General features: G+C 27.2%; 1 protein-coding gene across 2 annotated transcripts in view; it reads left to right on the top strand.

Annotated features, from left to right (window-relative positions):
* The window catches only part of LOC101239195 (leucine-rich repeat serine/threonine-protein kinase 2), a 142,771-nt gene that overhangs the window by 83,995 nt on the left and 31,276 nt on the right, over window positions 1–27,500 (top strand). For both annotated transcript variants that reach the window (XM_065803102.1, XM_065803103.1), the window contains 3 exons: window positions 11,568–11,996; window positions 14,738–15,016; window positions 20,970–21,124. In XM_065803102.1, coding sequence (XP_065659174.1) covers window positions 11,568–11,996; window positions 14,738–15,016; window positions 20,970–21,124 — 863 coding nt within the window. The remainder of the gene's footprint in view (window positions 1–11,567; window positions 11,997–14,737; window positions 15,017–20,969; window positions 21,125–27,500) is intronic.

Here is a 27,500-nt window from a genome sequence, read left to right as displayed (position 1 = left end):
TCATAAATTCACATAATTTCAAAATTTTGCTCTACAAAAATCAATTAAAAACCAACCAATGTAACTGCATAGATAAAGCAATTTGGCCTTTAAACAACCATTGTGTGTCTAACAATATTGTCTACTAAGCAACTGTAAGTTCTAGTGATCATGATTATAAGAAAAAAGTATATTTTAGCATTAGTCATACACTATTTAAATTAAAATATGCTAATCATCTCAAATCATTTGCATCAGTTAAGTATAGAAATAATACAGAACTCTCTAAGGAAATATGGAGCTTAAAAGACCAAAACATAAAGTCTATTATAAAATGGAAATTATCAAACGTTGCAAAACTTTTACAATCTTACAACAAAAATATGCCACCTTTATCTCTTCAAGAAATATGTAATTTTATCACATAATAGTATAAACCTAGTAAATAAAAAGAATGAAGTTTTATCTCAGTGTTGGCATTCAAAAAATTCTTATTACCTTTATTTGAAACAGAAGAAACTGTAACGGCTTTTTTTTTTGTTTTGTTTTTTTTACTTAGATTTGTTTATTACATCTGAAAGGGATTCCAAAGTACTGAAATTGTTGTGTTTATTTTAAACAGAATGATTTAAAAAAATGTTTGGGCTAAATTTTTTTGAGTAAAACAAACCATATACCAGGAAAAACTAACTTTGTTGTTTTACTCAAAGCTTGCTGTATCCATGTTAGCCAGTTGCTTTAAGTCTTTAAAATATATGGCCCAATCAACAGACTTCATAATTTATTCAAGGGAGTTTATTTTCAAAGAGTTTTAGTATATAATGTCATTATAGGATTTTTTTAAAATTGAATTTTTCATTTTTGAATTAATTATATTTGTTTTGTTTTTTTTGTTTTTTAAAATAAGCGTTTATCATCAATCATAAGACTTTCTTATAAATTTTATAGGAAGATAAACAAAAGAATGTTTTTTTATAGAGGATTTATAAATAAGAATTCTTTTTTAAGAACCAAATAAAATTAAGATTTTTATGATACACTCCTAAATATATAAAAAAGACGTTGTTAAAAGACATTATTTTATATTTTGAGTCTTTTTTCTTTTTATTTAAACAATTTGAACTTTTTTTCAAATTTATCTGGGAGTGTATTCAGCAAACTTTTTTTTTGCTTAAGTTTGACATAAGTTTGGCGTAAGTTTAAAACTGCAAAATTCGCATTTACAAAACTTGTGCAGTTGCGTTTAACAAAACTTATGCAAGTTTTTTCGTAAGTTCAGTGTTAAAAAACCGGTATTCACTTTTTTCTACAAATATCATCATGGTCAATGCTCAAACAAGCTATCATCTCTATTACAATAAACCAAAACTCATTCTTGCTTGTTTTTTATTCAACAAGATGTATTCTTTTACTGTATCTGTCCCTTCATGCTATAAAAACTTTTATTAATCTAGTTTTTTTCCTTGCACATCAAAAAAAACCAATAACTTTTAGCCATCTTCATGTTTTTCTTTTATATGCAACCTACAACTTTTTAAGTCTTCAGCTAATCATTTTTTAGTATTTTTACTTATTCTCTATTTTCTATTCTACTATTCTCTATTAAGTAACTCATAACTTACTAGCTGAAATGGCATTCACCAAACTTTTTAAACACTTGCTTAGCTTAATTTAAGCAAGAAAAGTTGTGTTAGCTATAAGCTGCCTTAACTTTGGCGTAATGCTAAATTCACTGAAAAAATGGTGCAATATTATTTGATTTATATATAACTATATTGTCAGATTCAGTGCTTGATGTGAGGCGGGATGCGGCAGGATGCCATCCCATCATCTTTTTATAAAGTATAAACCATCCTGCCACCTTTTTATAAATCACTATATATAACAATGATTAGGTGGGATGGTATTTTTAATTTAGCGAATACCATTCAATTACTTTTTTTTCTCATATAACATTTATATATATATATATATATATATATATATATATATATATATATATATATATATATATAAATGTTATATTATTATTATATATAGAGAGAGAGAGAAATAATATATTATATGATAGATATATGTATATGTGATAGTGGTGTCCTCCAGGTCCCTGGTAGTACCATGCTCAACTTGTTTCTCAAGGTTTGTGTTTATAGAGTTATAGAGTTGAGAGAGGGTTGTAACCATAGTTATAGTAGCCTTCTCGACTGTAATGGCTTTCATGGACTTGAAGGCTAAATTAACATAAAAAATCGAAAAAAACATCATCTAACCATCATAACAATATCATGTTATATTGTTATGATGCAGAAGTGGTTTTGGTAATATATATATATATATATATATATATATATATATATATATATATATATATATATATATATATATAATTATTAAATAATTGTATATATATACAAAAAAAGCAACTATATCTTTATAAATATTCTATTTTACAGTGTTTTTGTCAAGTGGTACATATCTATTTTACAGCGTTTTTGTACATATCTCATTAAGTATAATGATCATAGTTCATTTAGTTGTTTTAATAATGTTCAATTGGTCAAAATTAAATCTGGCGTTAGGCTCAGCTTGTTGCTTTAAATGATTATCCTGATGTAGAATGTATTCAAAAAGTTGGTTTGTCTAAAAATAATCAGAAATATTGTCAACACATTAACAATGATTTTTCACCAATCACATTGAGAAGCAACCCGATTTCTTCAGAAGCAAAAGTCCTAATATCAATTAGGCTTTTATCAAAGTAATTGGGAGTTTTCAAGGAATAATTTGTAAAATTATTCGTCAATTCAAAAATAATTTACAACAAAAAAGGAATAATCTTTTGATTTTTGATTTTTAAATATGCTTCTTATTAATGGACTGTTACAAATGAAGTTTAAAAGAGTTGATTTATAGACTTTTACTTGTATAAGTTTACTTACTTAAAAATAGCTTTTTTTCCTTTTTTCAGAGAAGTTGGAATACTTTGAAATATGGTCTTAATGCAGGTTTCCTTTTTGCTTGTTAACAGTCATGATCACATTATTTAATCAGCCAACTACAGCACAGAAAATATTTTATAATAAAGTTCACCTTCATGTAGATAGTGATTTGGAGCAATCCTTTGGTCATCTCAAAAACCATTGGAGGTCACCAGAGAGGTGGAACACTTCAGTACTCCTTATATATGCTCAATCGAAAAGTATACTACAAAATATATTTTGCGTGCAATTTACCGGAAAATCTTTGCAATTGCTTAGAATTAGAAATTCCAGATTACATAAACTTTGAGGACAGTAATGAAGATGATGTACACAATGTTCAGGTTGAATTAGCACAAGTCAACCAATTCGACTTGGCATTGTACAAAGAACACTAATTAAAACTCTTTGTTTGCAAATCAAAGGCAATAATATATTGTTGAATGTTACATGGGTGAATGTTACAAGGATTTTTTTGATGTTTTATATATGACTTTTTTAGGCATTATGCAAACTCCAAACTTAAGTATGTTCATGCTTATGTCAAATTAGTATACAAATTTTTAATTATTTGTATTTTAAATAAACACAATTTATGTGATATTTATGGTTGAAGAAAATGAAAGTTTTATAGCAAGATTAGTTGTATATTAAACAATTGTCAAAATTGACCTGCCCTTAATATCCTCTTTGTAGATGAATCAATTCTGAACCTCTCTTCCTCTTTTCTACTTAAAATTATTTTCCTAATTTTTATAATAATATTTTTGAGTAAATAAATGTTCAATAAAAAATCTTTATTTAGTTTTTATAGGGGAGTTTTATAAAAATACTATTGTCATTTTATTAGGCTTTAAAAAATATTAATTAGTAATAATCAATAATTTAAATTTGTTAGAAATTATATGAATTCAATATTAAAAAAATTGCTTTATAAAATTTCAAAAACCTCAGTTCATTAAAAAAAAAAAATCAACTCTTTTTTTTTTTTTTTGCATAAGTTTAATGCAATTTGTGTGAAACCCTAACTTTACCAATATGCTATGAAACATTGGTGAATGCCAAATAGGTACAAAAAAAAAGCTGAGCATATGGTTTTCATAACCTTAGTAGAGCTACATAAGAGTTACAACAGTTTAGTGAATACCCTGAGCCATTTATCACTATGATATTTTTGTTTTTCTATTAAAATGACATTTTACAAATTCTGAAATTTTTAATTAATAAATAATTTTGGTAAATGACATCATTTATTAGAGATTTTTGCCAAATTCTTTAATTTTTAGTTAGAAAATATTTATAGATTTTACACTTAACAAATTTAAAGACAACTTTTTTATTAATTAAAGCGATGTTTTATTGAAATAATTTAAGACAGATGGTAATTAAAGTTGTCAAAGTGTGGCAGTGCACTTTGAAAAACGTATTATATTGAATATTTCTAAATTTATATTTAGTATTTGGCATTTAATTTACATTAAAACCTGTCTCTTAACATTACAAATCAAAAAACTAACAAAATTGACAATAAAAAGTTTTTATTAATCAATTTCAATTTTAAGATTGACTCGATAATACTAAGCTTTTTGTAATCTTGACCAATAATTTTTCAATTTTAAAAATAAAATAAAGTAAGCAGTACATGTTTTACAGAATAAATTTCATTAAATATATCCTTACCATAAATTATCAAGTCTGTAGATTGGGATGTATATTTTAAAGACTTAAAGCAACTAGCTAACATGGTAACAGCGAGCTTCCAGTAAAACAACAAAGTTAGTTTTTCTTGGTATACATTTATCATTTTGTTTTACTCAAAAAAATTCAGCCCAAATGTTTTTAACCATTCTCTTTAAAATTTACAGTAATTTTTACATTTTTGTAGCAGTTTGTTTACGCTTTTTTGTTTTCATTAATGACTGATGATTGCCTTTAGGCATGAAACTTTATATCTGGCTAATCAGTCTTATTCATCTAAATAATATATATATATATATATATATATATATATATATATATATATATATATATATATATATATATATATATATATTTTATATATATATATATATATATATATATATATATATATATATATATATATATATATATATATATATATATATATATATATATATATATATATATATATTAGGGTGATGCATGAAGTGTACACAAAATTTTTTTTGGTTGAAATATTGATGTCTCACCCTTTCATTTGGTTCCAAACATATAAATGAATAAAAATGTAAAATTATATGAAGATTGAAGCATATTTAGGGGTAGCTCAAAGACTTAGAAATCTGAAAATAATATCCAAACATGTTGAAAACAAGATACATTACATAATTTGGTTTGTTTTAATCCTTAATATTTCATTTTATGCTGTTGTAGATTTATACACAACACAGTATTTTAACAACTTTATCAATCAATATATAAATTAATTTTGATTTAGTATCTTTTGTTATAGTTTGCTTTCAGCTACTAAAATTGTTGTATTTTGTTGAAAGTATGTACAAATTTTCTTTTCTTTTTAAACATCATATTTATATACAAGAGTGTGGTTATACACTTATCTACATATTTTGCAATAAAATTAAAATTATTTCACTAATCTGTTTTTTTTTGTAGAAAATGGCAGATCCTCCAAAAACAAGTCGTGCAAAAATTAGTTTAGAAAATAACCTAACACGAAGTGCAACTGAGATGTGGTTGATTGGTCCAACAAGTGATACACTATTAGGTAGTAAATTGTCTTCAACTAAACAAGCTTTGTCTCGATTTTTTCACCACCATGGGCGAGAAAAATATACTGCCCATGAAAGTGTTGTTTCTGTTGCACGAGAAGTTATGTTCTTTTGGGCCAAGGCAAGAATACCTGTCCGGGCCGAACACCATGTTATAAAGAAGATAGAAAGATAGTTGATACTTACCAGAAGTTAAGAAAGAACAAGAAGCGTTTCACTGAAACTCAAAAACAAAGTGAGTCTTACTTTATGAATGAAATAGAAGAGTTATTTGATATAGCTCATGAGAACGCAATAACTATCATGACGGTTAAAGAGGACAAGGAGTTTCTAAGAGTGCAAAGAGCAGGAAGACAAGGGTGCATGCTTGCAATTGATCAGAAATTGTTTAAAAAGGAGAAGACAATAGCAGAAAGAAAAACACAAATTGAACAACGTGCAGAAAGGGAAAAGATACGAAAGGAAAGTATTGAAAAAACTCCTTCAATGTGTTTGCCAGACTTGGAAGATGACGATATTGAAATCGACACTGAGTTGGATGAATGCGAATTAAATGACAATTTCGAACCTAAAAGAAAGATGCCAAAGAAATCCAAAATCGCAACAATTATGTCATCGAAGCTTGCAGCTGCATTAGACCGAACAAAAATGTCGGATTTAGAGGCAACTTTTACTATTGCTGCAACTGCCAAGAGTTTAGGACATAATGTTAAAGATTTATCCCTGTCGTTTAGTACTATTCGAAGAGCCAAAATAAAAAACAGAAAAGAAGCAGCTGCCCATATAAAAAGTGAATTTAATCCTGATATACTGCTAGTTGTACATTAGGACAGCAAATTACTACCAGGCATTACATGTTCGATTTCGGAAAAAGTTGATCGTTTTGCAATTTTGGTAATGGGAGAATATACGGAAAAATTGCTTGAAGTTTTTAAACTTGTGACCGGAACAGGTGCAGCAATGGCGGATGCTACAGTTTCTAGCTTAACAGAATGGGGAGTAAAAAAAGAAATTGTTGGAATGTGCTTTGACACTACATCGAGTAACACCGGCTGTCATTCCGGAGCATGTACATTAATCAAAAAATTATTAGAGAAAAATCTATTGTACTTAGCATGCCGTCATCATATGCATGAAATTATTGTGTAAGATGTATTCAAGCGTCTTTTGGGCCCATCTAGTGGACCAGATATTTTGTTATTCAAACGGTGCTAAGGTCATCTACTGTATAAAAATGTACATGTTCGGAAAGCAATTCAAGGTTACTACAAAAGAAGAGAAATCTCTGTTGGAGTTCAATCTGTTTTCAACTCTTCTGTACATGTCTGCAAGGTTTTCTAGTCCATTTGTTTCCGAAGCACTTGCTAATGATTTGAAATTAATGAAGAAATTTGAATCGCACAAAATAATTAACAAAAAAGTTAGCAAGAAGGCAATGGCTGCATTAAAACGCCATTTATGGTACTTGAGCGAAGAACTCATTGGATTGAGTTTCTTTTCAAGTAATGTATCACATGAAACAAAACAAAAAATGATTGAAAGAATAAATAACGAACCACAAGAAGACAACCTGAAAAGATTGGGAAATGTTAATGACATTCATTTGAAGTCGATTGAAGATTTTGTAGCGTCAAAAACATTAGCATTCTTTCGACTTTTGGGAATTAATGAACAGGCTTTGCTTGACATTGATCCAGTTAGCTGGGACACAGATAACATTTACAAAAAGGCTAAAGACAGAGTGAATGGATTGTTAATTTCAAATTTGTTAATTAATATGATTAAATTATTTTGATTAATATGTATTGTTAATTCAAAATATGTGGCCTGGCAGTGATGTGATTTTTTCAAAAAAAGTTAACGAAACCAGTTTTCGTGTAAAATTTTAAAACTTATTGAGCTATCCCTAAATATTTTTAAAAGCTGAAAATTTTTATTTAATTTTTTTATGTTATTTGTAACACTACTAGAAGGTGAGACTTTCATATTTTGAAATTTTATTTTTATGCATCACCCTGATATATATATATATATATATATATATATATATATATATATATATATATATATATATATATATATATATATATATATATATATATGTATATATATATGTGTGTGTGTATATATATATATATATATATATATATATATATATATATATATATATATAAAATTAGTAAAAAACACTTATCTAACTTTTATCTTCGACTTGAAGTTTCACCATTGCTGGATCATCAGGAAGAGTTCTATATATATATATATAACATGAAACTTTATATCTGGCTAATCAGTTTTATTCATCTAAATAATATATATATATATATATATATATATATATATATATATATACATATATACATATATATATATACATATATATATATATACATATATATATACGTGTATATATATATATATATATATATATATATATATATATATATATATATATATATATATATATATATATATTAGGGTGTCCCGTTTTCAGGGTCACATTTTATTTTGACTGCTTCTAGCATTTTTCTGCTGCGTATATGTGAGAAAATTAGATCTGTAAAGTTTTAGAGCTCTAACTTTACTTTTTGTGACTACACAAGCCACCTTAAGTTTCAAAAATCTTGATTTTTGGGTGAAAAAAGCCTATTTTACAGTGCTTGTGTAGTCACAGTTTGAAAGATACAGGCTAATGTTATGTTGAATCATGTACTACTAACCCTCATTAGTTAGAAAAAAATCGGGAGCAGTTTGAGTAAAACTGTTAGTTAGGTTTGAAGTGAGTTCAAAGATACGCAGTTGACACAATTTCCCCTTTTTTATGCAGTTTGACGCGGTTGACAAAATCAAACAAAATATTGATCTAATCATTATGAAATGGGTCTAAATCGATTTCTGAATCATTTTCACACCTAATTAGACCAACAAAAGTCCAAAATCAGTTAAAAAGTACTAATTATGTTTAATTTTATTTATATATTATACTAGACATATTTTAACCACTAATTCTACAACATATTACCATTTTCTTTTCTTTTTACCACTCCCTTGTGGTTTTCCAGCCTTTCTTTTGTGGTCCATTACGTGGAGAAGATCTTGTCTTAGCTCTTCATCATGGCTTCCATCAACAAAGTCCTGTATAAACTTAACATTCCTCTCTGCAGCATCATTAGTTACAGGAATGTTAGAGATAAAATCCTTGAGCTTTGTGTAGCCAGACAATCTGTCTAGGTGGAATCTTCATCCATTCAAGCTGCTTGCTATCCATTTTTAAGATGTTAAATATCAAAATGGATTCTGAATCAACAAACTCAGACAATCTGGGCCTCTCTCTTTCTTTGTCAATGAAACCTGACGCATTAACCTTCTTATACATAAATGACAGAGGATACTTTTCCTTTAAATCATTTATCATCAGGGTTCTTTCAGCAATATCAGTCTTTTCCTCATCTGACACTCCAGAATCCAGTAAACTAAATGGGATCAAAGTTGGATGAAGATACCATGTATGGTTTGCAATGCTATCGAGACATTTGGCTGCAACATTAGGTCTGCTCTTCATGTATGAATTTATCTCCCAGATTGCTTCTATGTTCATGTCTTGGAGAAATTACAGTCTGAGACGAGGTTAAAAACCACTTTGCATAATACAATGCTACAAACTCAGAGATGGCCTCACCTTTTCTTTTTGTAGAAGCTGTGGAAACGATATCTGTCATTTTATTGCCTGTGCCATAAACCTTGCATGATAAATTACTACAGGTTGTCAAACTGTCAGTTGATCAATCTCTGGGGATAAATAGAATTGAACAATTTCTGCTAGCTCCCAATAATCATCTCAGGGTATTTTGTCTTCATCCAACAACTTTGTGATGATTTCTAGGGATACTCTAACAGCATTGTCAAGTTGTTGATTTATTCTATATTTGAATTTGCAAAGGTTATTTTGATCAATTTGAATGAGAGAAAACTTATCCCACAGTTTCTTGAAGGGTTGATTATCTGGACCTGAGGTTGTCCTGAAGAGCTTTGCAACATTCTTAATATGACACTCATAGACATGATGTCTGCAAGCAAGCTGCATAACAGGTCTTCCAAGATAGATGTTTACCCTGTATTTGACGCAGTAGTGTCAAATACTAGACCTTTTATGTCTTCTTTGAGTGAGTTTTCTTCTAAAATCTCAATAATCTTCTCAGTCTGACAAGCTCCAGTAAAATCAGTGACCAGAGGTACTCCAAGAAAAAAATGTTCCCCATCACAAGTAACACTCAATGCTAAGCGCTCTCTTTTGAGTTTCTTTCCATCAGAATACTCTTTGACTAGCTTTACATCATACATCTTTTGACTATCATTTCCATCATGTTTGATCCAGCTTTTGCTCTTAAGCTGCCTTGGCTTCCTCCCCTGTTTCCTGTATGACCTTTCTACCAATTCTGTGTATGTTAGATTTTGACATACTTTTACTGGAAAGTCCACTTGTATCAGCCACCTGCTTTAAAACATTGGATTGAGCTCTGATGCTTACATGTTTAACCTTCGAAATAAGGGCATGATCTCCTACTATGCCATCAGATGTAGATGGTTGTGGATCTATCTCATCTTTACTCAAGTCTGTAGAATTAGAGATGTCTGTTTCCTCTGAAGATATTTCTGTTTCACTTGAAGATGAAACCTACAGCTCAGACTGATAACTCTGGTCATGATCTGCTCCGGACATTCTTACTCTTGTCTGTTAAGATCTTCAAGCAGAATAAATGTACCTTTTATCATTCTTCGTAATGTACATTTTTCTGCAACTTCTTTGATCATTTATGAAAATGATATCTTCTGCCTTGTCTACCTGAGATCTTTTCTTATCTTTCTCTAACATTTGTATCACATCACTGGGCATAACATCAAAAAGAACAGGTAAAATACTGTGTTTGAAAATTATTCTCTTTTCTACTTCTTTAGTGTTTTGTCTGTTTTGAAGAGAAATCAATTTTTTTGTGCTTGGCTAGCAATTCACTCATTTTCTTCTGTAAAAAACCCCAGGTCAGAACTTGCTCACCACATTTAGATTGTAGTTTTCCCCCACCCCTCCCCCTTCCCTTATTTATATAACATGCAATATTTTAGGCATTTTTACATGTTTCAAATCATGTCACTTAATATACATAACTTTAACATTTTTCAACCGATTTTGGATTTTCGTTGGTCTAATTAGGTGTGAAAATGGTTCGGAAATCGATTTAGACCCATTTCATAATGATTAGATCAGTATTTTGTTTGATTTTGTCAACCGCGTCAACCCGCATAAAAAAGCGTATCTTTGAACTCACTTCAAACCTAACTAACAGTTTTACTCAAACTGCTAATAGTACATGGTTCAACGTAACATTAACTTGTATCTTTCAAACTGTGACTACACAAGCACTGTAAAAATAGGCTTTTTTCACCCAAAAACCAAGATTTTAGAAACTTAAGGTGGCTTGTGTAGTCACAAAAAGTAAAGTTAGAGCTCTAAAACTTTACAGATCTCATTTTCTCACATATACGCAGCAGAAAAATGCTAGTCAAAATAAAATGTGACCTTGAAAACGGGACACCCTAATATATATATATATATATATTATATATATATATATATATATATATATATATATATTTATGTATATATATATATACATATATATATATACATATATATATATACATATATATATATATATATATATATATATATATATATATATATATATATATACATATATATATATATATATATATATATATATATATATATATATATATATATATATATATATATATATATATATATATATATAATTTTGAATATATTCAAAATATTATTTAGGTATTGATATCGAAGAGATCACAATTCAAAAATCTTTATCGAGTAAGGAGTTTATTTTTCGAGTATGGGATTTTGCAGGACAAGAGGAATACTTTGCAACCCACCAGTGCTTTCTGTCTTCTTCCTCCTTATATATATTGGTTTGGGATGTAAGTAAAAAAAATGAATATGCCCAACTACTTCAACCATGGTTTGAAAATTTAGTTGCTCGAGTAAAATTTTTTTACATAATTGTTGTTGGTACAAAATTAGATCTCCTTAAGAGGGATGACGTAGATAATGCTTGTAATCAAATAAAAACTGAAGTTAAAACGTTTATAAAAACTATTCCTGCTGTTCGAAATTTAAAATATAGCGATAAATATTTTTTTAGTAGATTAAAAATTTGCTTTGTTTCTCTGAACACAAAGTTTCATAGTTATTCTAAAGGTAATTTTTTTTTATTACTGTTTTTTGTTGTTGTTGTTGTTGTTGTTGTTATTGTTAATGCAGGTCATATCTTGTCTTAATGTTTTATAATTTTTTTAATTAATTTTTTTAACTAAAAAGTTTTTTATTACTTAAAACTATAGAATTGTATATTTGAAAAAATAATAAGGTATAGAATCCAAAAAACTCATTTGAATAAATACAAACAATTGAGTTTTTGAAATAGAAAGTTGTTTGAATTAAAATTATGTTACTTTGTCTAAAAATTTTGTTCTTTATCATTAATTAATCTATAATTATAAATATATATCTGCAGCAACTTTAATATTGTGTTTACATTTGTTACTGGTCAAAATAACTAATTTGAATAAATACAATCAAATAAGTTTTTTTTTATTTTTTTAATTAACAAATAAATGAACATAAAATATTTTAAACTTTGCAAAACTTTGCAAAAAAATTATTTTTTTTAATTTAGTAGGACTAAACTTGCCATCATGGATATGTTGTTATGATGTTATCAATTAAATATGTTTTTGCAGATTGAATTGAATACCTTGCCATGTTGCCATGACTTCATGTCTTCGATAAACTTTTTTCATGCTATATGTTACATACTCTTTACAGGAGTTTTAACTCCTGCTTCTTTTTATCTTCAATCTTTTCACTGTGAAATCACTAATCACTGTGAAATGTAATTAACTGATCATGAATCACTAATCAACTGATTACTTTCCTGCTTGAGCTTACTTACTCTTCACATATAAGTTTTATCAGATTTACTCATTTCTTTATCTGCTTTTATCTGATATATTTACATATTTCTAATACCTTTTCTTCTCACATAATTCTAATATCTGTCTTAAGTTTATCACTTTTGTTCTTGTTTTTTAGATTATTACATATTGTTCGCATGTGCTGTGCAGTTTTTGTTTATTTTTTAATAATGGAGTTCTTAATAAAATTAATAAAATCTTTGCTATTAAATGTTATCAGACTTTCTTATTTTTTTATTTGCTCCTATCTGGTATATTTGCATACTTGCCACGACCTACATACTTGATAGTTTATTCAAGCACATTTTATTCCTAAGAGTTTTAGTGCATGATTTCATTGATTTTTTTGTTTGTTTAAAAGATCAATTACTTAAACAAACAAAAAATCAATGGCGTCATGTACAAAAACTCATAGGAAAAAAATGCACTTAAATAGTTTATCAAGATTGTACAACCATAGCACAATGGAATATGTATGGCGCACAACCATACTACAATGGAATTGAGATACTGTTAGAAAACTCCTTCAAAACTCTTTGATGCACATTTTCTATTTTTATTTTCAAGATAAAATATTGAGTTATTTACATTTTGGAGCATACAGAATTTATCTAATCCATCTAAGAACAACTGTGCCATTTCATGTTTTCCAGCTACTTTACCAATGTAATTGTTCCAATTAACATAGGAGAAATAAAAATCCCCACATAGGAGAATACCATTTGTTTTTTTATTCAATGTCATACTGTCAGCTTCTTTAGTTGACCTTATAATATTTATGCAGTTGTATACGTTGCTATCTCTAGTACAATAAATGCATCCACATATAGTTTTTTCATTACCGATGTTTATAGAACACCAAATTTGATCAACTAGGTTACTTGGTAGATCAACATTTGAAATTTCAAAGGATTTTAACAATATATATACACACTCCACCATCTTTTCTAGCGGCTCTAACTTTTCTATATAAGCAATATCTTGTATTATTTGTTATCAAATTATCTGTTCACCATGTATTGCATACAATAATTACACTTGGTGAGTTTAACTTCGTTTCAATTAATAACTCATTTTATTATTTAATGATGTAGCATTTGTGTACCAGCATTTTAAATACCATTCTCTTATCTCGTTTTTTCCTTCTTTTTTTATTCTTCTTCAAAATACTTTTGTCACCTGTTGCTGCTGTATTAAGAGTGCTTATTGTTAATTGCTAATTTTTTTTTCTTATTACTTTATTATTTCTGATAGTGTTATAATATTCCTTGTCAATATTATTATTTTTTCTTAACTTGCGTTCTTCACTTAACAATTTTACTTGATATCATTGACTTTGTGTCAAATCTGGACTGATAAATATCCTATCGTTTTCCTTTAAATCTCTTGATTCTTTAGGTTTTTTGAAAATTGATTTTCTTTCTTTTTTATTTTTTAGTACAACAGTATTTGTTAAGTACGATTCTGTTAAATGATAACCACTGGTTGAGTTAACTTTCTCAAGTTCTCTTATTTTTCAGTTAGCTCACTATTATTTTCTGTTAATTGATCAATTAATATTTTCAAATCTTTAACTAATTGTACCTGTTGATTTCTGTAAGTGTTAAATTCTGTTAATTAAACATTAACCATTATAATGTTATGGTTGAGCGCAGACATATTTCAGATTCCTCAAATAAGAAAAATTAATAAAAGTCCCAATATGTATGTAAAACTTGTAACTTGTATTTCCAATATAATTCTTTCACCACTACAAAAAATAAAAAACAAAAACAATAAATAGTATGCACTTTCTGGAGTGTCAATACCAAAAATTATAATAACTTGGAAATTTTAAATCTTACTTATAACTCTTTTTAAATGCAAAACTTGTTAGATAAGTAATTACATCTTACATCTGTATATGCAGAAGTAATATGATATAAATGGTTCTTATTTAATGTTGTATTTTTTTTTATTGTCAAGACATTGCGAAACTTAAAACAGAAATCTATGATTTGGCAAGAAATATGACATACGATGGGGGAAAAGATGGGGAGAAAATAATGGGTAAAATGTTTCCACAAAGTTATACAAAATTGGAAGAAAAAATTAATGAAATTAAAAATCAGAAAGAAAGAAAATGTGAAGTTCCAATAATTAGTCGAGAAGAATTTGTTTCGACAGGCAAGTCATTAAAATGTGATAATGATGCATTTCAAGATGATGACTTTGAACTAGCAACTGAGTTTCTTATGAACACAGGTTTCACAGTTTGATTTTAATCTTTATTGGTTATAATTTATATTTGTATACTTTTATTTCAATGATAACATTTTTATTTTAACTGTTAATCTATAGTTATATAGGTGACATTTTATTGTTACTAAAGACTGTTTTATTGTTACTTAAGACTATATTATTGTTACCAAAGACTGTTTTATTGTTACTAATGACTGTTTTATTGTTACTTAAGGCTGTTTTATTGTTACTAAAGACTGTTTTATTGTTACTAAAGACTGTTTCATTGTTACTTAAGACTATTTTATTGTTACTAAAGACTGTTTCATTGTTACTTAAGACTATTTTATTGTTACTAAAGACTGTTTTATTGTTACTAACGAAAGTTTTTCTTTGTTATTAAAGTAGTTTTTATTTTATCTGTTTTGTTCGCTTGTTTTTATTAGTTGATTGAAAAAAAGCTCAAGGACCACACATTTTTCCAAGCAATTAGAGAATGGCTATCAAATTGTTGATTATTTTAAACTTTCAATAAATTCATGTTAAAAAAAGCTCAAGGACCACAAAATAAACACATTTAAAGTGCATGACTAAACCATTCTTATATTAATTTTTTGCTTTATGCTTTTTTTGTATTTTATATATATATATATTTTTTGTATTTTTTGTATTTTTTGACTTTATATTTTTTGTATTTTTGGTTTTATATTTTTTTGTATTTTTGTTTTTTATTTTCGAGCCATTGTGCAGAAAGAAATCAAGAGTTATTTAAAAATATTTTATAATATATTATAATATTTTAAATGTTATAACAACTTGCTGGAAAGTTTCAAAACTTTTTAATTAGTTATTTATTAGCTTTTTAAAAGTTTGTCAAAAACTTTTTTTTTTATTATTGAATAAATTTTTTATCTTTATCTATAAATTATTATAAATAAGGGTTGTTAAAGTTCAAAAAAGCAATACATTACACAAAAACTAGAAAATGTAGGTTTAAACGAAGTGTAGGTTTAAACAGAAAGTCGTCCAATCTTATACATTTACCACGGTGTTAATTGTCCAAAAATCTCATTACAGATCAAAAATTTATCTTTTTATTTTTAACCACTTTTTAGTGTTGGAGATTTTTAAAAAAAATTGTATAACGTTTTTAACTTTTAAAACATTTTTTTAACTTTTACTCTTTTCAAAAAAACTTATATTTATCAATAGATTTCATACGATAATCTCCTAGAATTTTTTTTTAAAAAAACCTTCAGTTTGTTTATACATCACTTTAAAATATGTACTGTTTTATGATTTTATAAAACTGAAAAGATGTTTTATTCTTACTACTTATTATTAACTAGTTCTGAAAACCTGTTTTTTACAGTTTTCTAATAATTATAATTTTAATATTATAATAAACAAAAAAATAAAAAAGTTCCACGATAATTTTTTTTGAGAGAATTTCCACAAAAATTTTTGAGAGATTTCAAGAGATTTCTACCATTCAGAAAAACTTATTTAATAATAATAAAAAAAATACCTTAAGTTTTTGAAAAACTTTTAAAACTAACAGTTTTGAAACTTACATGCAAGCCTGTTTTCACAACATTTAAATATTATAATATAATATTATAAAATATTTTACAACTTTACATATTCATAAACAAATATTTCAAAAAATTTTTAAAAAAGAGAAAATATTATTTCATAAAATATTGATTTCAATCTAAATTCATCTTTTTTTTTCTTTTTTTTAAACTTCCAATCCAAGACTTTAAATCTTCACTTCCAACTAGGCTGTATGCAACCACTATTAGAAATGGAAGTTACAGATTAGAAGAGATGTTAAGAAAGAATTATAGAGCAAGATAATGATTAACATATGACTTAAAAGGTTGCAAATTATATGAATAAGGAAAACAAGATGAAGGAAGCAAATTTCAAAGAACTAGTGTTCTAGGAAAAAATAATAAGAATTATTAGAGCACATAGGAACAGTCTAAATGGATGAGACTTAATTTAATAAAGAGTCACACAATAATGAATTTTAGTAGATGGCATAAAAGACTGAAAGAGAAAGGGCATCAATCTAAGATCCTCTCCAGTTATAGCAACAGTATTCCATACAAAGACGGATTTGGGATTTATAGAGATAATGAACCCAGAGTAAAAAAGTGACATGCATGATAAAGAGATGCAGCCTATGCAGATGTTAATTTTGCAGTGGATTTGAATAATTTTGCAGACGGTTTCCAAGAAAGATTGGATGTAAGAGTTAATCCTAAATGGCGTAGAGTAGATAACTCATCGAGTACATTACTGTTTATAAATACAGAAAGATCTATATTGTTGTGATAACAATTAGCTAAAAAAAATTGAGCTTTATCAAAGTTCAAGTTCACCAGACACTCAAAGCCCTATGCCAGGGCTTGTGATAAAGTGGGCACAATCATGCAGCACTCATGAAATGCGCCTGTAAATGGTATTTTCAAACTTTCTTGATTCTTTATAAAATATATTTAAATAAAAATTTTCAGTTAAAGATATAGTATTATCAAAGCACTGATATAAAATATAAAAAGCACTGCTTCAAGCAACCTCCGTGCGCAACCTTGTTCGTCAAGGTTCGTATTTCGGAGTTATAAAGTTAAGAGAGGGTTTATAACCACAATTAAGTAGCCTCCTCGTCTGTAGTGGCTTTCTCAGCCTTGAGGAGGTGAATTAATAAAAAAAAATTAAAAAATTGCTTTCTGCATGTTTCTGTTTTGCACTAACGTAATGAACATTTTAAAGTCATTAATAGTTTCTAATTTCAACAATGGAATGTTAACTACATTCACCAAGTGCGCATGGAAGCATAAAATGAATATAATAATGAAAATTAGAAAATCACTATAAGAAAAGTAAAACTGCAGAATATTTTTAATTTTGAAAAAATATCGCTTATAATTTATTTGATTTATTGTTTGTAATATTTCACACATCATTTATAATAAAAATAAATATTCATAATAGAGATTTTTTAAATGTTATTATTTAATTAAAATGCGCTGAAGAAACTAAACTAAACTATGAGAAAGTTAAAAAAAATTAATTAAAATAAATAATTACCTAAAAAAACTTAATTAAAATAAGAGAAACTGGTTGTGAACAACGTTCTTTGTTTCTACAGAATTCTTTTTTTAATGACACAATTCAAATTAATGTTTTTAACTAATGACACAAACTATTAATTAATGTAAACAATTGTGTAAAATTATTTTTAATAAATAATAAAAAATTTTTAAAAACATATCACAAAAACAAAAGCAAAAAGTTTAATTATTCTTTAAAACTAAATCAATAAGAACTTGGACTTGCGTTTTTGTTTGGTTTTGTTTTGGTTTTTTTACAGTAAATTAAAAAAATCGTGATCTGGAACAAACAATATACAAAAAGTTATGAAGTATAAAAATCTACGTTAAAGTAGTGGCATGAGTGTGCTATTGTAGATACTACTTCAAACATTTGATGTTGAAGTAGTATCTACAATAGCACACTCATGATGTTTTCAAATTTCACAATTGCACTAGCAACATCATATGAATGAAGAATGCGGTAGTGGTGTCGTGGTAGTGCGCTCGCTTTGTAAGCGAGAGGTTCCGAGTTCGATCCCCACCACGTCCCTGGTAGTACCGCGCTCAACTTGTTTCTCCGCGCAGCGGCCTTGTTCGTCAAGGTTCGTGTTTCGGAGTTATAGAGTTGAGAGAGGGTTATAACCACAATTAAGTAGCCTCCTCGTATGTAGTGGCCTTCTCGGCCTTGGGGAGGTGAATTAACATAAAAAAAAAAAATAAAAAAAAATATGGCGCACATAATCATGTTTAATGACAACATATGATAATTTTACAAACGCAATATAACGCGCTTGGTGATTTTCATCATCACAAGCCCTGCCACGCTGTAGCAGAAATGAGATCCTTTTCGAGCTCAAATGCCCGTTCCAAGTGGAGAGTGCTGCTTCTTATTAAGACAAGAATAAATGGTAGCATCATTAGCAAACAATGCCATCTTAAAGGTGAGAATTTTATAATGCGGTACTTTAAAATACGCAGCTGATGTAATTTAACTTTTAATGGTAACAGTTTAATAATGACTTTTGACTAATATGATTGAAACTATAGGTTTTATTGCCTATTCATTATTTGAAAAAGATGCAGCTGATGTAGCATTCATGGATTTTGCAAAAACATTTGATGTTGTTATGCATAGAACAAGGCAAAAAGTGGTAATAATTACCACTTTTTGGTTAATTACAAAAGTTATGACCATGCAAATATTTAAGTTTAGAGTTTAAATGTGTAAAAGTGTCCTATCTAGAACATTTAAAAATCCTACGGGCGCCAATGGTGTCATTGACATTGTTTTCCAAAAATTTATTCCATTCATTTACAACATGATCTGTAAAAAATGACATTAATGAGGTTGTTCATTGTTTTTTACTAACTCTTTTACTAGTTTGAATTTATGCCCATGCGTTTGGTTGTTTTTTTTATTTTCTTGAAAAGAAAACAAATTTTGCACTAATTGCTATATTGAAGCCATTTATTATTTTAAAACGCTGAATTAGGTCACCTCGAACTCTATGATCTTCTAGCAATTAAATACCTAAAATCTCTTTTTGTATTCAATTGCTAAAAAATCTCATTCTGTATTCTAGTTTTCTGAGTAATTGAATCAGACGAGTTTTTCTATGTTGTAATTTTTTAAGCTCAATTATATCTTTTTTTGGTGGGGGTTCCAAGCCGATATTGCAAATTCTTAATGAAGTCTAAAAAAGGCTGCGTACAATTTTTTAAGTAGCTTAATATCCAAATAATGAATGTATTGTTTATCATTCCAAGAACTCTATTTTTTTTGTTTGATGCATGCATTTCTTGTCTATGATGCTTCATATTGCTAGACAAAATAATTCCAAGATCAATTTCTTCAATTGTGTTGCATAAAATTATTATCTCATTTTTTAATGAAATTGTGTAGGTGTGATTGCTATTTGATTTGGATCACTTTATATTTTGTATGATTCAAGTTAAGAAGCCATGTTTCTGACTATTTTGCTATTTTGTTTGTTGTCTTGTGATGCATTTTTATCATCGCTGTTATTTACTTTTTCTAATAATTTAGTATTTACATTTGATAATAGTTCTAGTAAATCATTAATATATATATTATGAATAGAACAGGTTCAAGCATAGAACCTTGCAGAACTCCACTCCAAACCACTTTCCAATGAGATAAAAAAAGCTTCCATTATCACTTTTTGCCTTGTTCTGTGCTTAACAACATCAAATGTTTTTGCGAAATGTCGGCTAGAGCAATTGTGAAATTTGAAAATTGCTGAAGACCATGCTGATAAAACGCTTTTTATTTGTTATGGATAGTTTTTTTTAACAACAAATGTTTGAAGTAGTATCAACAGCAGCACACCCATGAATTGACACTACTGTAAATAGTTTTAAATTAAGGTTGGACATGTTTTTAGAAACTTTTAAGCAATGCATCTAAAATGATTAAAAAACAATTTCATTAACGATTAAATTTTTTTAAATAAATTGTAAATTTTAAAAATCAGAATTGGTTACACTAGCCTTTGCTTGTTGCAACATAATAAATACTACTAATACTATGTAAATATGTTTATTGAGTAAAGTTGCATTTACTTGCATTACGTTTTTCCATTACATACATACATACATACATTGGGGAGGTGAATAATTTAAAAAAAAAAAATTTGTATTTAAAAGTTTGTTAAAAAGACATTACCTAGGACTTGTTTATAACTGTTTTTGTAAATACAAAATGTTTAAAAAATAATAATAATAACATAAAAATTATTTTTATTAATTTAATTACTTTTATTTGTTAGTAATTTTTTTTTTAAATTACAAATATTTAAACATAAATATAGTTTTTAGTTTCAATATTTTTAAATTTATTCAATTTTTTTAAGGTGCAATTCTTCATTTTAATGGCGCAAATGAATGTTTAAGAGGTATCATTTTTATTAATCCATCTTGGGTTTGCAAATTGATGTCAGAGTTTATTACTGTTGATGCTGTTCACACATTTGTTAAAAATGGTATCTTAGAACAAAATAAAATTCCAGTAAGTAAACATTTCCATTAAAAAAATTATTTTTTATTTTTGCAAATGTTTTGGTACACATGGTCAGTGAGAGTTTTTTAATTTTTTTTTTCCTTTTCTATGAAATTAATTCTTTCATCAAGTATTTTATCATCGACATTATATAACAAACCTTTTACTTAAAATCAGCTGCTAGATTGCTTGCAGGTTTATTACTTTTTTTTTTTAAAAAAAGTATTTAAACTGCCGCAATATGTTAAACTTCTGCAAAACAAGTTCAATATTACTTTCTTTTTAAAATTAAAAACAAAATAACTTCTTTTCTCAACATTTTTATAAATGAATTAAAATGTGTTTCTTTTATTTTTCTTTTAATTTTTTTTTTATGATTTCTTAAATTTATAATTGTAAATTTGCAACTAATAATTATTTTTATTTTTAAAAAATATAGAGTAATAAATAAAAGTATTGCAAAAATAAAATATTTAATTACTTTACCAGCGATTATTTTAGTTTTCTAAGTACAATTTATTAAAAAATATATATTGTTACGTTTTCACTTGCTCGATAAAAAAAGTTTTAAAATGTTTAAAAAAAGTTAAACGTATGTTAAACTTTTTTTAAACTATATTTTTTTTCTTTTATTATTTTTTTTTCTACCTTAGTAGCAAGATGTATTGGTGCAATAATAGTGTGATATTAGTTATCTTGGACAATAATCGGACAAGATATGTGATATTGTGCCAACAATGGTTAACAATATTGCGCCAATATTGGTATACTAATATTTGGCATACCAATATTGGCCAGTATTAGCATGTCAATTTTACTCCAATATCATTACCAATATTAGAATGTCAATCTCCAGCATTGGCATTCTAATATTGGACAAACAATATTTTAGTAATATTAACATGCTCATATTTGCCAATATTGCTATGCTTATATTAGCACATTAACTTGTTAATAATGACATTTTCACACGATTGTATGCATGCATCACAAAACTGTTAAGAAAAAATATGATCTTTTATTAAATTTTTAACTGCAGTAATTGTTCTGAAAACTGCAAGAAATTGTTTTGAAGAATTTGGAGGTTTTAAATCACCATAATGAATCAATAATAAAAAGAATTATAAAGATTTAATATAACCTTTATTGCGTTACTTTTTGCCATATTTGGTCATGTTTTTTCCTTTTTAAGATTTTTTAAACTCCCAAGTGAAAATGCATATAAAATGTCAATTATTTTCTGTTTATATCAATAAGCAAGTAGATGAAGAGCACAGGAGAAGAAGCGGCATAATCACATTTAAAAAGTTTTTTGAGAAAGTTTATGTGGATCATGTTTATAAAAGTCTTTTCAAAAAAAAAATATTTTTATTAAAGTTTTTTTTTGCAAAAAAAAATTTATTAAAGGTTAAAAATTTTTTATCATAAAGTAAACTTTAGATAAGTTGTCCAAGAAATGTCTATTTTTTTTTTTTTTTAATTTTTAGACTTCTTTGCTTTATATGAAGACTTTTATAAATAATCAATATATACTTTCTCAAAACTTTTTAATTGTGACTATGCTGTTTTTTCTTGTGTAATCTTCAGATGTTGTTACATATTTACAAAGTTTGTTCTTTTTGTTAAACTATGTTGTTTATTTATTTATTGTTGTTGTTTGTTTATTTAATATAAGTTTAGAATCATATATTTTTTTACAATCCGCATATATTGTATAACCATGTATAAATGCATACATTTATATGTATTTGTGACACACATACACACTGTGTGTGTGTGTGTGTATATATATATATATATATATATATATATATATATATATATATATATATATATATATATATTTATATATATATATATATATATATATATATATACTGTATTTGATTTAAAATGACTTGTTTTAACTCTATGCATTTTTTTCATCGATTATGATGAAAAAATAAGTTAATATTTTTATGCAATTTATATATATGTACTAGTAGGATAGCCTGCACAATCACACAAGTATTAGTAGATTTAGCTGTAATTATTTTTTTAACTTTTTAGGACATAATTTTTAGGACATAAATTTTTAGGACATAAATTTTAGGACATAATTTTTAGGACAATAATTTTTAGGACATAAATTTTAGGACATAATTTTTAGGACATACTTAGCCTGCTAAATAACTTAATGCTCAAGTGATCTCGAATTGCGATATCTGGAAATATATCTGGTCATCAAGTTCTCAGTTTATTAAAAACAGTAAACACTGTTTTTAATGAAATAGTCAATTTATAAAGTTGCAAAAGTTAATGAAAAAACAAAACAATAAATTTACTGCAAAAATAATAACAGTCAAAGCTTACATATTTTAAATGATTGTTTGTTTAAACATCAGTTAATTAAAAAAATTGATTAAATTTAAAGTAATTTAAAGATTATGAATAAAAAAGTTATAGGAAAAAAATAATAATTACTAAAAGTTGCAAAGGTTTGTTCGGTAACTTTAAAATTAACTAATAAAAATTTATACTAAAGCTATTTGTGCATTGTGGGTCAAAAGTAGTATTGCAATCCCGCACACTTTTCAATCTTGCAGGATCCAAGTGGAAAATTTTAATTTCTGTGCTGATCCTGTGCGGGATTAGTAGATTCTTATGCACATTATAAAAGGCAAAATGACAATTGTATTTTTCTTTCAAGTATTTCAGAAAAAATATACTCAACTTATTAAATTAATAAGATGAAGTAAGTAATGCCAAAAAATACAATTCATTTGTAAATCAATATAATTCTTAACATTTAATTAACAAAAAGATGAGCCAAAATACATAGAACACCTTTTAGCTTTTTCTTCGTCTTCATTTCTTTCAATTGTATAAACTCTTGTTAATATTTTTCTTATTTCTTGACGCATAGCGGTTCTATTTGGTATTGAAAAAGTATTTTCATTTTTTTTAATTCTTGTTCATATTTTTTAGGATTTTGTAAGTAAACTAGTAGTCCATTTAAATTCTTATTACGACGTTGAGCAAACCTCTCACAAAATCCCGTTGCTAAATCTATGCTCAAAAGTGATGATTGCTTTTGTAATTTATCTAACATAAATTGAAAAGTTGTTTCCGCAGTGACAAGGTTCGATTCTCTCCTGCATAATAGTTCAAGACCAAGTTTTTGTGGTGCCAGACAAATAATTAAGTCAAGAATCAACTAAAGGTTTTTCACGTGTTTTTGTAGGATATACTTATGTAAATATGTATCATTTTTGACAGGAGAGTTTTTAAATATTTTCACAACTATTCTCACTTTTTTTATGAGATTCAGCATGAATTGGTTAGCAATTACAAGATGGTCGGTCCAAAATTATTGTCAAGCCATATTCTTTATTTATAACTTCATCATCATCAGTGTTACCATATTCATCTTCTTCTTCACAATTTTCATATGTAGTAAACAATTCTTTGACTTCTTCGTTGATTTTCTTGTATAAATATATCAATGACTGCAAGTTGTATTCCATGAGCATAACATAGTTTTTGATAGCAAGACATCATTTTACCGACTTTCACCATCACACTTGCACCATAAGTGGTCATGGCGATGTCTTTTTGGAGGTCAATATCGAAGCTATTTAGCCTTCCTGCAACTAACTTGACTCAATATTCTGCATTACACGATCCATGGATTCGAATCAATCCAAGATTAAAGTGTTTTGCCTCCATATGTACATTTAAGTTTAAGTATCTCTGACTATTTTGTGATGTCCATTCGTCAAACTTTATGAAAACTTTTGATTTTGCTTTTTTAATGATATGAATTTTTGCATCATATTGGCTTTTACAGAATCTGAGAATGTAACTACCATCAATCTTATAGTATTAGGTGAAGTAGGGATCTGGAAACCACTCTTTGAAAACAAATACCGCAAATCTGAAGATTTGCAAAAACTATTAATGTAAAGCCATCTTTAGCAACCATGCGTGATTTCCATAGTAATTTCTTTTACGAAAAGCGTGTCAGTTGTTTTGACATTTTTCAATAGAATTACTTCTTTGTCTTCGCAGTCGATGTATATTTTAGGCTCTAGTTCAACTGTATCATGCTGTTTTGAAGTTGAAGCTCTGTCTTGTTGTAAAATGTTTGATTTTAAATTGGTGCCATGTTTAGTTTTTAAATGGATTAATAACCTTTTAGTTGATCTTTGACTAATTTTTAAAATAGCCCAACATAACATGCACTTCGCATTTTCTTCTTTATCACTTTTTTAAAAATAATTTCATATAGTTTTAATTTGCGACATGCTTAGTTGGTACTTTTGTTTTAAAATCTTGATGTAAATAATTTTTAAAGTCTTTTTAAAAGTATATTTTTTATTATTATGCACATACGTTTTCAATTTCATGTTTTCAACATACTCATTAACAAAAATTTCAACATACTCATTAGCGAAAATTTCAACATAATCATTAACTAAACAAAAAAAATTTTTACACAAGTTCGACTAATGTTTAAATAATTGTTTATTTTTGAATGATTTTTTTATATTTATAGCTAAGAAAAATATTTTAATAGCTGAAGATATATATACATATTAGAAGTAAAAAAAAAAAGTTGACAAAGTTAGACAGTTTCTAATAAATTGCTAATACTTATTTAATAAATAACACATCGTTTCTCAGACAGTTAATAAAACATTTTAAGTAATCCTGACTCAGTATTGTCGTATCTGCATATAGTATAGAAGTTTCTCAGTATACACTTCATTTGCATTGTATGATTAGTAAATTTTTATATGGATTTGTTTTGCAAATACATTAAACACTTTTAATTTGATATCTTTTTTGTTTTTTTTTGTTTAAAAGAATTGACTTTTTTTGTTTAAAAACAATAATTTCAAAATCCTGCGGATCCTGCAGTAGTTTTTGCGGGATCTCACATGCGCTAAATTAATACAGGATCCCACGGGATTGTGGGATTGCAACCCCTAGTCAAAAGTGGCATATTCTAGCCAAATCCCCTGAAACAAAAATTTAACTTTTTTTATTAGAAACAGTTTATTACATTGTAAAACACAATCTGTAGAAAAAATAACATTTGTTTTAAAAAAACTTTAAACTTGATTACATACTAACCTAAATGATTTAAAAACTCCAATTTTTTCCATTTATAAAAAATTAGCAACAAGGATATTATTTAAATTTACATTTTAAGTAGAGTGTTCTGTTGTTGGCTCATGCAATAGTTCAATGACACCAGGCAGTAGACTTATTTTTTTTGTTATGCATTTTCTTTCTAAATGTGCAAATTAAATTATCTGATGCACATAAAAGACAGTGAAAAAGGTTTAATTTGTTTCTCTTTTTTCTGATTGCATTTTCTTGTTAGAAATTCATGAAAGATCTTAAAAACCTTACTGAAAGCCTTTTAAGCCTCTTCAGTAAACATACCTAATTGAAGAGTAAATAATTCAATGACTTCATAGCATGAATCAAAATCTTATGAAGTGTTTCGAGCATAGGATACCAAGAGTACAGGTTTACATATAGCGAAGCAGTTTCCCAACAGAATGTTGTAAATTTTGTGGAGCTAACGTCACAATCACATAACATTGTGGCCAGAACAATATGAAGCCTTTTCATAAGGTTTGCATCTTTGTTCATTATATTATCTGAGACATCGTATTGTTGAAAAAATCGCCTAGCTGTGTTACCATCATTTGATGTACCACCTACTCTTGGTTGGTCTATGACAAGACCCATCTTTTTTTAAAATTCAGCTTGAACTCGAACCTTTCTCAGTTTAACAATACTTTTTTCTAAAAACCTTATCAATGCGTGCAAAGTTGAAACACCATGTCTGATAATGCCTTCTAAAGTTTTTTTTGAACTAATAAAGATAGATTGTTTATTTTGGTTAGAGATGCACCACACACTGAACAGCATTGGTAAGAGTTGGTAGTTGTGGAACTAATAGTTTAAATTTTCCTATCTATCCTTGTTATATTTACTATATGTTGTACTACAACTTCCTTCATTGTACCGTCCTCCAATAAAACAGATACATTGGATAATGATATATTTTTAATAGAAGCCTTAATTGACTCATATTCTGCAAGAACCACTTCTTTTGATTATTTTTTATATTTAAATCTAAGAGGCCTACAGTAGCTAGTTGAGGATGGTTTGATGATGCGTCAGTATTATGTTCAATTGTATCATCTTACTGTTGTTTATAAACATGTTGCCCTGTTGCACCATCAAAGCCAGCTTTGTACATTAGAATTAATCTAGTGCAATCTTTAAGCACAGGCGAATTTAACACAACACTATAAGCTGAACATAATCTTGATGCAGTATAAAAAGTAGATCTTGTAATGGTACCTCTGCAGAATATTTTTAG

This window comes from Hydra vulgaris, chromosome 08, assembly GCF_038396675.1.
Source record: "Hydra vulgaris chromosome 08, alternate assembly HydraT2T_AEP".
Classification (NCBI taxonomy): Eukaryota; Metazoa; Cnidaria; class Hydrozoa; order Anthoathecata; family Hydridae; genus Hydra; species Hydra vulgaris.
Note: the sequence above shows the minus strand (reverse complement) of the source record. Positions and strands in the feature narration are given on the sequence as shown.